The sequence below is a fragment of the Heterodontus francisci genome, chromosome 4, assembly GCF_036365525.1.
Source record: "Heterodontus francisci isolate sHetFra1 chromosome 4, sHetFra1.hap1, whole genome shotgun sequence".
In the NCBI taxonomy this organism is placed as follows: Eukaryota; Metazoa; Chordata; class Chondrichthyes; order Heterodontiformes; family Heterodontidae; genus Heterodontus; species Heterodontus francisci.
The window spans coordinates 136,864,380-136,877,661 of record NC_090374.1 but is presented as its reverse complement, the minus strand read 5'-3'; the positions used below and the strand labels follow the sequence as shown (position 1 = coordinate 136,877,661).

General features: G+C 39.8%; 1 protein-coding gene across 1 annotated transcript in view; it reads right to left on the bottom strand.

Annotated features, from left to right (window-relative positions):
- LOC137368823 (low-density lipoprotein receptor-related protein 1-like) overlaps nucleotides 1-10,282 on the bottom strand; it is a 61,188-nt gene extending 50,906 nt beyond the window's left edge. Inside the window, 4 exon segments of the mRNA XM_068029028.1 lie at nucleotides 3,696-3,815; nucleotides 5,515-5,546; nucleotides 5,740-5,792; nucleotides 10,205-10,282. Coding sequence (XP_067885129.1) covers nucleotides 3,696-3,815; nucleotides 5,515-5,546; nucleotides 5,740-5,792; nucleotides 10,205-10,282 — 283 coding nt within the window.
- Between the last annotated feature and the right edge of the window lie 3,000 nt (nucleotides 10,283-13,282).

Below are 13,282 nucleotides of genomic sequence, written 5' to 3'. Positions count from 1 at the left end.
CATAGGTTCATACACTGGTTTGTACTCTGCTTTATAAAAAAAGTCCAGGATCCCATATGCTTTTAATGCACTCCTCAACCAGCCATGCAACCTCAATGTTTGTTAATATATCCCCAGGTCCCTCCACTCCTGTATCCCCTTCTGAATTTATATTACCCCTCCTTGTTCTTCCTACAAAAAAGTTGTACTTCACCCATTCCACCAGTCTATGTCTTGGTCAGATTACAATATGCCAAGTTATGCCATTCACAAATTGACAATTGTGCTCTGTATACCCAAGTACAGGTATTATGAAAAGCAGTGGTCTAGTATATCAGCTGGGAAACCCCCACTGTATTCCCCCTCCCCCCACCAAACTGGAAGTACTGTTTCACTCAACTTTGTATCCATGCTGCCACTGCCCCTTTTATTCCACAGGCTTTGACTTTGCTGACAAGGCTATTTTATGGCACTTTATCAACTGCTTTTTGAAAGTCGATGTACACCACATCAACCTTCACCCTCCTTCAAAAAAATGTGCAAACAAGTTAAGCTAAGCACAGGGCAGCACAGTGGTGCAGTGGGCAGCACAGTGGTGCAGTGGCTAGCACCACAGCCTCACAGCTCCAGTGACCCAGGTTTGATTCTGGGTACTGCCTGTGTGGAGTTTGCAAGTCCTCCGTGACTGCTTGGGTTTCCTCCCACAGCCAAAGACTTGCAGGTGCATAGGTAAATTGGCCATTATAAATTGCCCCTAGTTTAGGTAGGTGGTAGGAAAATGGTGGGGATGTGGCAGAGAATGAGATTAATGTAGGATTAGTAATCAAGAAAAAAAAAAAATGGGTGGTTGATGGTCAGCACAGACCCAGTGGGCTGAAGGGCCTGTTTCAGTGCTGTATCTCTAAATAAAATAATGATTTTCCCCTCAACTAATCTGAGCTGGTTTTAGCATTAATCCACATTTGTCCAAATGACTGTCCTAGAATATTGTTTCTAAAGTCTTTCCCGAAGGTTAAACTGTAGTCACTGTTCATCCTTACACCTTTAGGAAAGGATGCAGCATTTTCAATTCTCCAGTCCTCTGGCAACTCCTGTCTCCAAGGGGAATTGAAAGATTATAGACAGTGTCTCCAATTTCCATCCTTCCCTCAAGATGCTTGGATTCATCTGATCTGGTTCTGCTGCCTTAAGTGCAGCCAGCCTAATACCTCCTCTAACAATTTAGCCCACCTTGTGTCAACTACCTCCTTTAACCATGGCTTGGGCAGCATCTTCCTTTGTTTAAAAAACAAATGCAAAGTACATATTTAGTACTTTATCCATTCCTTTTGCATCCATGTGCAAATTCACTTTTTGGTCCCCAGCTGGCCCCATGCTTTACTACTTATACTATAGAAGACTATTGGATTCTTGTGTTACCTGCCAGCTTCTCATTTACACTTCCTCTGAACCTTCTCTATTCAGCCTGGTTCTCAATTGTATCAGTTTGAAATCTGTCATATGCCACCTTCACATTACACATGTCATCCAGGGAACTCTGGCTTTGTCTGATCTACTTTAACCCCCAATCATGGGAATGAATCTTGACTACCCAAATTATGTCTCTTGAAAGAGAGCCCAGTTACAATTTTGCCTGCCAATCTTTGACTCCAATTTACTTAGGCTAGATCTGTTCTCATCCCACTGAAATGGCTCAAAGTAAAAAAAAACCTAGACTGCTCCTTGTCCTTTTCTATAGCCAACTTAATTTATGGTACTATAGTTACTGGCTGCCAAATGTTCAGATACCTAATCCACCTCATTTCTCCAATTCAGTACTACCCCTTCATTGGGCAGTGAACATAGAGGTAGAAAATTCTCCTGAACATTAGAAACTCTTTCCCCCCCCTGACCTTTATCCCAGTCTATATTAGACTAGAGAAAGTCACCCATTATAACTGCTCTATAGTTTAACACCTCAACTGAACAAATTTGAAGTTAATCGTTCCCACTTGTTAGTGGCCTGTAGAATACACCTAGTATAATGATAGCTATAACCAAATTGATTCTGTGACCCGACATCCTTACAGCACTAATTCTCCTTAAATCAACACCACAACCTCTCCTTTCCACATTTTCCTGGAGACTTTGTACCCAGTCACACCCTTGAGTCAGGTCTCCTGTTAATCACAAGATTATATTCCCTTCATCTATCTGCACCTCACCAATATTACCAGTGTACATTCACATACATACACTTTAAACCCAATTTGGAATTTATTGTATTCTCATTACCCAATCTAATGCCTTACTATTTCTTACTCTAGAAGTATCTGTCTCTCCCAGAGAGAGATGTAGCAACTTGAGGAACAGGATTATTCTTTTAAAATTGAGGATTTTTAAACCCCCTCTAAGAGGGGGAGAACTGCTTCCACTGTCAGGTGTCAGTAATGAGGGTACAGATTTAAAGCAATGGCAAAAAGAGGATGAGGGGGAAGGATGAAAGACAGACTTGCATTGTTATAACCACTGGATGGTTATAAATTTCTTTGAGACAATGAGGAATTGACATATTATTGTAATGCAACCAATTTTATGTACAAATTTCCCACAATCTGTTTGTTGTTGATTGATCAAGACACCAGTGATAACTGCCCTGCTTGTTGAAATAGTGCTATGGGGTCTGTTACATGCAGAGCAGGCAGACAGAGCCTTGGTTTAATGTCTCATTCAAAAGATAGCACTAGAGTGCAATGTCAGCCTTGATTTTTGTACTAAGTCCAAGTACTTGAACCCAGAACCTTATGACAGGCAAAAGTGCTACCAAAAAATGAGCCATAGTTGACAATGGTTGAAGTACATTTAGTAACTTTCAAAACTGAATTAAATACTTGGAAAGGAAAAGTAAATCTGCAGGGCAATTGGGAAAGAACTGGTAGTGGGATTAATTGAATAGTTCAAGAGCAAACCAAGCACACTGACCAAAAGCCTTCTTTTTAAACTATATGGTTCTGTCTAGAGCCTTAAAAGAAATAAATAGCAATTGATATGAAGCAACTTGGATTTACTCTATAGTAGAACTCTAGATTAATTTAAATCTCATTATTAGAACACAAGTAATTATGCTATTTACAAGTGTCACTTGTTGCACTTTCATACATTGATGGCCACCACTATTAAGCCAGCATTAGTGGTACAACACTGCTCAAGTACCTGCACCAAATATGAGATTTAAAATATTTATAGCTTCTAGACCAACATTTGCATAAAACAAGCCAGTGTTGCAGATGAATCATGCCTTAAAAGAACACATACCCAATAGCTTCTCAGAATATGTTTAGTGTTCCTATCCTTGGGACAGGATGTCCCCAAATTACTGTAGCAAGTAGTGATTTAAATTATACACTAGAAAACATTGCTAATTTCCAGAATCCCCTCTTCCCAATTTACCTGCTGCACTTCAGTAGGTAACTGGACAGCTTCTACATGCATACTGATCACTCAGGTCTACTTGTAACCACTGAGAAGTTATGAGCTTTGCTGTTGTCAAACTACCACAAAAAAAAAAAAAGACAAGCCAAGTTCTCTTTGGCTATTTACTCAGGTTGAGTAAGACAGCAAGCACATTGCACAGCTTCAAACTCCCATTTCTCGTTTCCAAACCCTTTCAACACCTGCCCCTCCCCCAGGCTTGAATTTAGGCCACAGGAATGCAGACCATCAACTCAATTTCTTACCACAATCATTTTCATCACTACCATCAGTACAGTCATCATCTCCATCACATTTCCACAGTAATGGTACACAGCGGCCATTTCTGCATTGAAACCATGATGCACCACAGGAAGCTTTCGATCCTTCAAAAAAAAAAAAAGAAAAATGTTGAACTATTAAGCAAAAGTAGAGGTTAGATATTGCTCTTATTGGCAAAATCTTATTTCTCTTCCCTTGTGATACATAGGGAAGAGATTCAAATTATATTAAATATACCTTTTCTCAAAAGGCTGCATTTGTCAACTCCTTATAGACAGCTTTACTATTCGGAATTATTTCAAAGTTGAATGTGACAGTCCTTGACAATGTAGTATTTCACCAAGTGCGACACCAAGGAGCCCATGTAAAAAAAAGTCAATGGGAATCAGGGAAACTGCTAGTTGGAGTCAGACCTAGCACAAAAGGAATGTGGTTGTTGCATTTGGAGGCCAATTATCTCAGTCCCAGGACATTGGTGCAGGAGTCTACAGGGTAGTATCCTAGGCCCAATCTTTAGCTGCTTCAACGATCTTCTGTCCATTACAAGGTTAGAAGTAGGGCATTCACTGAATTGCCATGAACAGTTCCATTTGGAATTGTTCAGAAAATGAGCCATTGTTTGCATGCAGCAAAACCTGGATAAGATTCTGGCTTAGGTTGATAAGTAGCAAGTAACATCCATGCCACTCAAGTACCAGGCAATGTGCATCTCCAATGAGACACTAACCACTACCCTTGACATTCACTGGCATTAAACATATCAAGGTCATAACCAAAAAAAATTTAACTGGCCCAACCATAAATACTATGGCTACAATAGGTCAGAGGCTAGGTATTCTACTATGAGTTGCCTAAAGTGTTTCCACCACAAGTCAGGAGTCTGATGGAATATGGTCCACTCACCTGGATGAGTGCAGCTTCAGAAGTCAAAAGCTTAACATCCAAGACAAAGCAGTTTGCTTGGTTGGCACCCTAGCCACCATCACCAATGCACTATGGTTGTCTGCAGTATATAACATCTACAAGATGTATTGCAGCAAATTATGACTTCTTTGACAGCACCTCCCAAACACTAAAAAGGACAAGGACAGCAGGCATATGGGAATATCAGCCCCTCCAAATCATACTACCCTGACTTGGAAGTATAATCACTGCTCCTCTGTCATTGGGAGTAAATGCTGAAATTTGCTATCCAAAAACACTGGGGGAGCTTCAATATGGTCAAGAAAACACCAGATGCCAAATGAAAAATATCAAGTCAGTTAGCAACTTAAATTGGGCTTATAAATGGAGAAAATCCTACAGTTTTGTTTTTAAAACTGGCAGCCAAGATGGCCACTACAATTCACAACTGAAACTATTGCACATTTCAAGGCCCAGAGACAGAAGTCTGAGAAGCCCTGGATCCAGAACAATGGCTTGCTCCACATAATTGAATTATGTAGAATTACTTCATTAGCATGACAGTCAAGACAATCTTGACACATTGAAGAGTTTAATCCTTCAAAGGCAGAGTGTAAATATTGACATCCTGGGGCCTGTGGAGCCAATTCTGAACCTTGTATTTCATAAGGTTCCAGAGAAGCTTGAAAACTGCCTGTGATTGTGGACCCTTCAAGCTTACAGACTGCTACAGCTAGAGACCAGGGCAAGAGAGCCACCTATAAGCCTGCCTCCAAGAAAACCCTGAGCAAAGTGAGTCAGCCACAAAGTGCACTTTGACTTGACAAAGTTGTCAAGAATACAACTCCAGATGCAAGACCACTTATTTATTCTGGACTTTAATCCAACAAAGGAACCTACTTTCCACCTTGTAATCTGTGCATGATCCTTGTCTGAATGTGATAATGAATAGTTTAAAATTTTAGATCAGTAGTTGGTTGAGTATAATAAGCCTGTCTGTTTTTCATAAAAACCATTCAAAAAGGCAAGATAAAATACTCATTTATTAAGCACAACCACTTTAAAAAAGTAAGCAGCCTTGTTGCAGTCAAAGAGAAAGGGCAAGGGGGTGACTGACCCCCTTACCTGGCAGTAATACAACCTAAAAACTGCAGTGGTTTAAGGTGGCAGCTTACCACCTTCAATGGTAATTAAGGAAAAGCAAATGCTAGTTTGGGCAAGACTTGATTTTTTTTTATAAATTTAATTTGATCCTCATTTAAGACATTACACAGTTCATATTCTACATGAAGAATAGATTGTTATTTGGCTGATAGGGTTGGAACTACAGGGTATGAAAAGACATCCATTTAATGAATATAAAATGGTCACTAAATGTTATTTAGTTAGTAATCCAGAAATGTATTAGTCAATTTCATTTTTAAAACTAGGAAAAACAATTGCATTCATGGTGCCCTTTACAAACTCATGATCTGAAAAACTTATGCATGATGAGTAGGAAATGTAGCATCCAATCTGCACACAGCAAGGTCTCAAATATTTAGAGATACAGCACTGAAACAGGCCCTTCGGCCCACCGAGTCTGTGCCGACCATCAACCACCCATTTATACTAATCCTACACCTGTCCCTATATTTCCCTACCACCTACCTATACTAGTGGCAATTTATAATGGCCAGTTTACCTACCAACCTGCAAGTCTTTTGGCTTGTGGGAGGAAACTAGAGCACCTGGAGAAAACCCATGCAGACACAGGGAGAACTTGCAAACTCCACACAGGCAGTACCTAGAATTGAACCCGGGGCACTGGAGCTGTGAGGCTGCGGTGCTAGCCACTGCACAGATGATCAGATTTAGATGTTGGTTCATTGATCCTAGCCAGGACAGAGCTTCTCTGCTTTCTGAATGGCACTATGGGATCTCAGGTTCAACATTTCTCCTTCAGTAGTGTGAGCTCACCAGAGTAGAACTTGAACACACACTTTGACTCAAGAGACACAAGTTCAACCACTGAGCCAAGGCTGGCTCATTTCCATCTCAGGAGGAAAGACCACATACATAATCCTAATCACTACCCAATTAATAAATTTAGAACCTCTAGTGTTAAATCAGCAATGTGGCAAGTATCATTCCATTCTTCATATTCTTTGAAGACAAAGTCTTCACAATGTGAATGATGGGCACTTTTAAAGTAGTTATGAACTCAATATATGAAATTCATAATTAAAATGAAATTACATCACAGCCATGATGGCTGTGACAGGTTGAAGCCATTTCAAAAACACTCATGACCCAATTATACTGCAGAACTACAAAATTGAAGAGAACACACATCAATTTTCAACACTGAACTTGATCAAAAATAAGGTTAGTGAAAACAAGTGCATACGCTATTTAAAAAAAGAGACTTATAATAAATGTTAGAGCTTTTGGCTGAATGGAGGAGAGGTGGAGGGTACATTCAACTTCCATAATGTTATTAGCGATTGCATTCAACAGATGTCAACATTTACTGTTCAATGAGCTAAAATTGTATATTCTAATAGATAAGCGTTTGGATTAACTACTAGAAGCACTTCCTGAAAGCTGCCCACTTTGTTCTACAGGTGGGCTATTAAAAAGATAGTAAATTGAAAAACTGGAATCGTCGTCCCTGGAATTAGAGACATCAATATAAAATTTAAAACGTACTTTGTTCGGAGTTCTATACAAGGAAAAAAAAAAATAGGTGGCCCTATAGTGAAACAGTAAACGTACTAGGACATAATGCAACATTGTATTGTAGATAGTTTGTAAGTTGTGTTCATATTTTCCTCCCAGTGAAGGCTTGAAGTTTTAAACTACGTCTACAGACCAGCTCCAATTTTAGAACCTAGAAATAAAATCACATTACTCACCATTTACGAACCGCGTCGGATTTAAACATACTACTAACAGTAGCAACCAGGCTACACGAACAAGAATCATGGCACGCCTTCAAGCAAAAGCAGGGACCCGAAAGTTTGCTTTCTCTAGTGATGGCTTAATTCCTTTTCGCTATTCCCCTCCAACTTAACTATACCAAGGTAGAAAAATATGTATGTATACTAAGCTAGTCCAAGGACTTGCTTTTATATCACATTTCCTCTGCTATCCGGAACTAATTCCTCAATGTGTGCCCCTGAACCCAATTACCTTATTAACTAACAGCGGGGCAAATCCGGATCTGTCGCTATATTTACATAGTTGATTGGAGTCGGACTAATGATGACTGATCAGTTAAAGTTTATCATTTCTGTTGGTTCACTGATCTCACCAATTATCTCATGACGTGATTTTATTTTTTTTATTTAGAGATACAGCAGTGAAACAGGCCCTTCGGCCCACCGAGTCTGTGCCGACCATCAACCACCCATTTATACTAATCCTACATTAATCCCAGATTTCCTACCACATCCCCACAAAGGAGTTTAACTCTCAAACTATTAAATACCACCTTTCCCTATCTTTTATTTCATTTAAATTTACCAGGACTGAAAGAGAACTTTACTGTCACTCAGCTATTAGAATATACCAATTTTGCTCATCGAATTATCAATGTAAACATCAGTTGAACACAATCGCTAATCACATTATGGAAGTTGAATGTACGATCCACCTCCTCCACATTCAGCCAAAAGCTGGCAGTAGCTAACATTTATTATAAATAACTGTTTTTTCAATAGAGTATGCACCAGTCTTACTTTTGATCAGATTCAGTGTTGAAAATTGATGTCTATTCTCTTCAATTTTGTAGCTCTGCATTTTATTTATTTATTTAGAGATACAGCACTGAAACAGGCCCTTCGGCCCACCGAGTCAGTGCCGACCACCAACCACCCATTTATACTAATCCTACACTAATTCCATATTCCCCCCTGTCCCTTTATTCCCCTACCACCTACCTATACTAGGGGCAATTTATAATGGCCAATTTACCTATCAACCTGCCAGTCTTTTTGTGGTGGGAGGAAACCAGAGCACCCAGAGAAAACCCACACAGACACAGGGAGAACTTGCAAACTCTGCACAGGCAGTACCCAGAATTGAACCCGGGTCGCTGGAACTGTGAGGCTGCAATGCTAACCACTGCGCCACTGTGCCGCCCCAGCGTTAGGGAGTAGGTCACTTGAGTGTTTCTGAAATGGCTTCAACCTGGCACAGCCATTATGGCTATGACATAATTTCATTTTAATTATGAATTTCATATTTTAATGTTCTGAGTTTATAATATCTACCCTAAAAAGTGCCCACTGTGACGAGAACCAATATCACTGGAGGGATGGTAGTGGAGGCAGTGAACGGTAATTCCGTAATAATTCAGTTTTTAAAGATACAAACTTCTAAGTACCTCAAGATCGAAAGAACTCAAATTTAACTTATCAAATATTAACATATCTTGAGAGGTTGCTCATTTGTTTGGAACTGGTTAGAATGAAAGTAATTCTTTAAAATGAAAATTGACAATTTTTTGTGAGTTTCTAAATATAATGAATGTTTGACTACCTTTAAACATTGCTACATTCGATTAAAATGATCTGAGTGACATTTTCAATTCTTGTTGTGTCTGAATATTCATGAATGCATTACATTTTGGGTATAATTAGATGACTATGCAGGGGTGTGATTAATAAGGAATGATGAAAGAATTAAATTAGTAATGGACATCTACTAAAAGGCAGTTCAAAATATCAGCTTTGAAAATGACAGTACAGGATGCACTTAAAGGCAACCGAGGCTTTTTATGAGAGTAGGGCAATATTTACTTTCATTAGTAAATTGTATACAATATAACCAAACAAACAATTTAACATTTGTAGCACAACACATGTTACAGCAGATAGGTTTCCCTTGCATCGGTACAGACCTCAAGATCTCCCATCTGACTTCAAAAAGATACCAAAAGGAAAATATAATTATAATTATAATTTATAGAGTGTGGATATAAAGCAATATAGATAATGTACTAATAAGTCAACATAAAAAGAAAATCAGAAAGCTGATGGCCTTGGGGACAGCCTGGAGTTCATTTGCTGACCACTTAGAGTCTAGGGGTTAGATTTTCATTACGGAGCCAGGTCTGGTTTTGAGTCAGAAACCTGCTTCTGGTGGGAAGGAGATTCAGATTGACTTTTTCAAATGGAAAATCCCTTAGTTGGTATGGAGATGGGTTTCCTGTCCACTTAGAGCCAGTGGGGCCAGGAATGGAGGTAAGTCAGATCAAGTGTGGGACCCACGTAGACACCCCATGGCAGCCATGACTGAGGCTGCTGGTTGTCCTGGGGGAGAGATCCGCAGTGTGTGCCAAAATCTTCCGCAGCACCAGAGGAAAACAAGATTTCACAGGGGAGCTGGAGGCCTGGAATTAGGGGCAGGGCAGATCCTCACTTCTCGATGCCCGCCTGGATCTAATGCTGAAGGCTGTGAGGGAGAGGATGGAGGTCCTCTTCCCAGAAGGTGGCAGGAGGAGGCCACCTCATTGTCCAGCAGGGACCCCTCTCTGTTCATTATTATCTCCCTCCACCACCCACCCCCCCACCCCCTCCCCCCCCACTTCCTCCTCCTCTCTTACCTCCTGCTCCTCCCCCGATAATTTGTCTCCTTCCAGGACCTCACTGTTCTCAAGGTCTACACCTCTCTGGAGGGCCATGTTGCAGAGAGTGCAGCTAACCAACACAATGACTGAGAATCTTGCAGGAGGGTTTTGGAGGGTGGCAAGACCCAGTGGCCAACCTCCAAGAATGCAATCTTTAAATCGCATGCACCCGCTCCTGCCTCCAGCAGGTCTTAAAAATCTGGCTCTGGGACTCTAGGAGACCCGAGCTACACACGTTGTCCAAGATCTGATATGCATTATCTCCCATATGTCTACATAATGTATTCTGTTTACAGAATATGTTAACAATTGATTCTAAAAGATAAGTTTAATAGTACATTTTTTCTTTTGTGGTTTAATTCTAGTACAACTGGAGGCAGTCTGAATACTAATTGGCCAATTGCTATGTGAACAATTATGAATGATTATATATTCCACATTTTCTTACGCTACATTTATAGTACAGAACTGCTTCTGAAAGAAGCTACATTTGCTATGTTTGCAGCTTAACCCACCTCCTGGTGAGACAGCCTTGTTCTCTTTGCAGTACAACTTCCTCAACAGGACAGAAAAAATTAAAACGAAAAATCATGTCCACAGCTACCTCCTATACTTCATGCTGTTTCTCCCTGTGCTGTAAATTAATCTATTTTACAACTACTTACTGACATGAAGGCTCTCTTTCAATTAAATTTGAGGAAATAAAATCATATATTAAAATAAAGTAGGAATGGAAGGGTATATTTTTGGAAAAACAAAACATCTGATTTCTCAACTGGGAATTGTAGACACTTGCATATACAGCTTTGATTAACTAGTTCCTCTGAAGTGAATTCCCTTCCTCTGCCCTCCAGAAAATGTTGTATTGGCCTTGAAACCATTTATTTATTTAAAATTAAAGTGCCAAATTGTTTACATGTTTTATAAGAAGAGAAATGACAATGCCATGTTCAGCAAAACCCTAAGCAAAAATTCAGATTTTTAATTTTCCTTTTATTTCCTTTCTCCAGTTGCAGATGAGACTTTTTCAGTTTAAATTGTCTGAAGAGCTTGGTTCTTTTTTAAAAAAACTAAGAGGCCTTATGTGCCTTTAAGACTGAGAAAAAGGACTTTCTGTGAACAGTGACTGCAGATGCTTGATGTTTGAAGAGTGCAGATTGCAAGACCGGTTTCTAAACAACCACGAAGAGTTATGACCATCTTGTGACTTGGATTGTTGGAGAGTTTCAGTTTCAGTTTTGCAGAGTGAAAGAGACCAGGGAGCTGGACAAGCAGCTAGCAGTGAACTGTAGCTGTGCTTTGCTGATAGACCAGAAAAAAAACCTACTCTCTGCAACAGACATTTTTCATCTCTTATAAAGAAATACTATATTTGAGGTTTGGTTTTGACCTGCCTGAAGAGAGAGAAATGACCCAGGGAAAGAGGAATTGCTACACTCTGTGGAGAACACTGCTTTGGCGAAAGGAAGTCTTGTGTTTCGGGTATGGCAGGTTGCTGTTGCCACCAGTCTCAATAAACCCTGCCTCAAGAGTGAGTTTGTTGCATTTGTGTATTTGGAAGTTCCTGAAATCTCAAGAATGTTTCTACTGTTTGTCCACTACTTTAAAATTAAGTAGACCTGCTGCTACAATCTGTTGCTGAAAGATCTGCATGATACCTGCTGCTGATGAATTGCCTTGAATGCCTACCCATCATAGACTGTATATCAAACATGCCTGGAGAGACTTCGAGTGGCATCTGGCTATTCAACTCTGGGACACCTCACTGCTCCGGAAGTTACCCAGTTATTTTATTATTCCTAAGAAACAGTTCTAATTGAAAACATCATTTCAAAACTGGATAGCTGTTGGTTTTGGAATGTATGTATGTGCATGAGGGTTAGGGAGAATAAGGAGTTGTAAAATCTTTTCATACATATTGATTTATCTCATTATCATTTAAAACTTGGTTTATTAATAAATTGTTACTTTTTTGTTGTTTAAAGAAACTTGGTTTGACGTGCTTTATTCTGGGGGATAGATAAAGTATTTAATTCAGCTGGTTTCCAGTAGGTAGGAAACTACTAATATGCTGTGACCTGTGGAATAGTGAGACTGAAATAACAGTTCATTACTCCCGCCTTGATCATAACAAAATATAGAAAGAAGGATTAGGAACAAACATAGAAATATTTAGGCACAGAAGGAGGCCATTCGGCCCATCGTGTCTGTGTGATTAAAAAAATAACGATGTAGCCAATTCCCACCTTCTGGTTCTTGGTTTGTAGCCCTCTAGGTTATGGCACCTCAAGTGCATATCCAAGCGTTTTTAAAATGCATTGAGGATTTCCGCCTCTCCCACTTATCATGCACAGAAGGAACCTTGATGAACAATGAAATGGAAGACTTATAAATTTAAAAAGTCCATTGCTAAACAAAATCACAAGAACTTATGCACAGTCAAAATGGAGTAGCTGCCATGTGACCCCTCCTGTACTGGAATTCCACAAACTCAACTGCAAAGGAGAGGCTTGTTAACCTCATCTGAAATAACTCTGGGGAGAACTCCTTTGAAATTGAAAGGAGCTATTGCATATTAATGACTCTGGTTGACATGAATGGATTAACAGAGGATGCTGGGGAGATTCTGGCTCATAGCCAAACCACGATGAATAAGTTGTGAAGCAGCAACATCATAACAGAATGATTCCCATTCTAACATCAAACGATGACCATGGTTATCATATCTTGGCCCATTGTGTAGTTACAACAGGGAAGAGGACCACGTGTCTCCTAACAGAAACTAATGTGAGAGATTTTTACTTTAAAAAGATATCTCTCTGGAAAGAGAGAGAGAGGGCAGATCAAGCCAACAACACAGAAAGCCTGTGAGAAGGATTCAGCAGACAAGAGAAGAGCCATGCTGTCCAAGAACAGCAACCACAGCAGAGACATCATAAACTGACTTTGAAACTAACCATCTGTGAAGGTAAGAAACTACACACCACCACCTTTGGGCTGTGTTACAACCACTAGAGCTCTACAATACCTCGGCAAGTTCAAGACTACGAATAA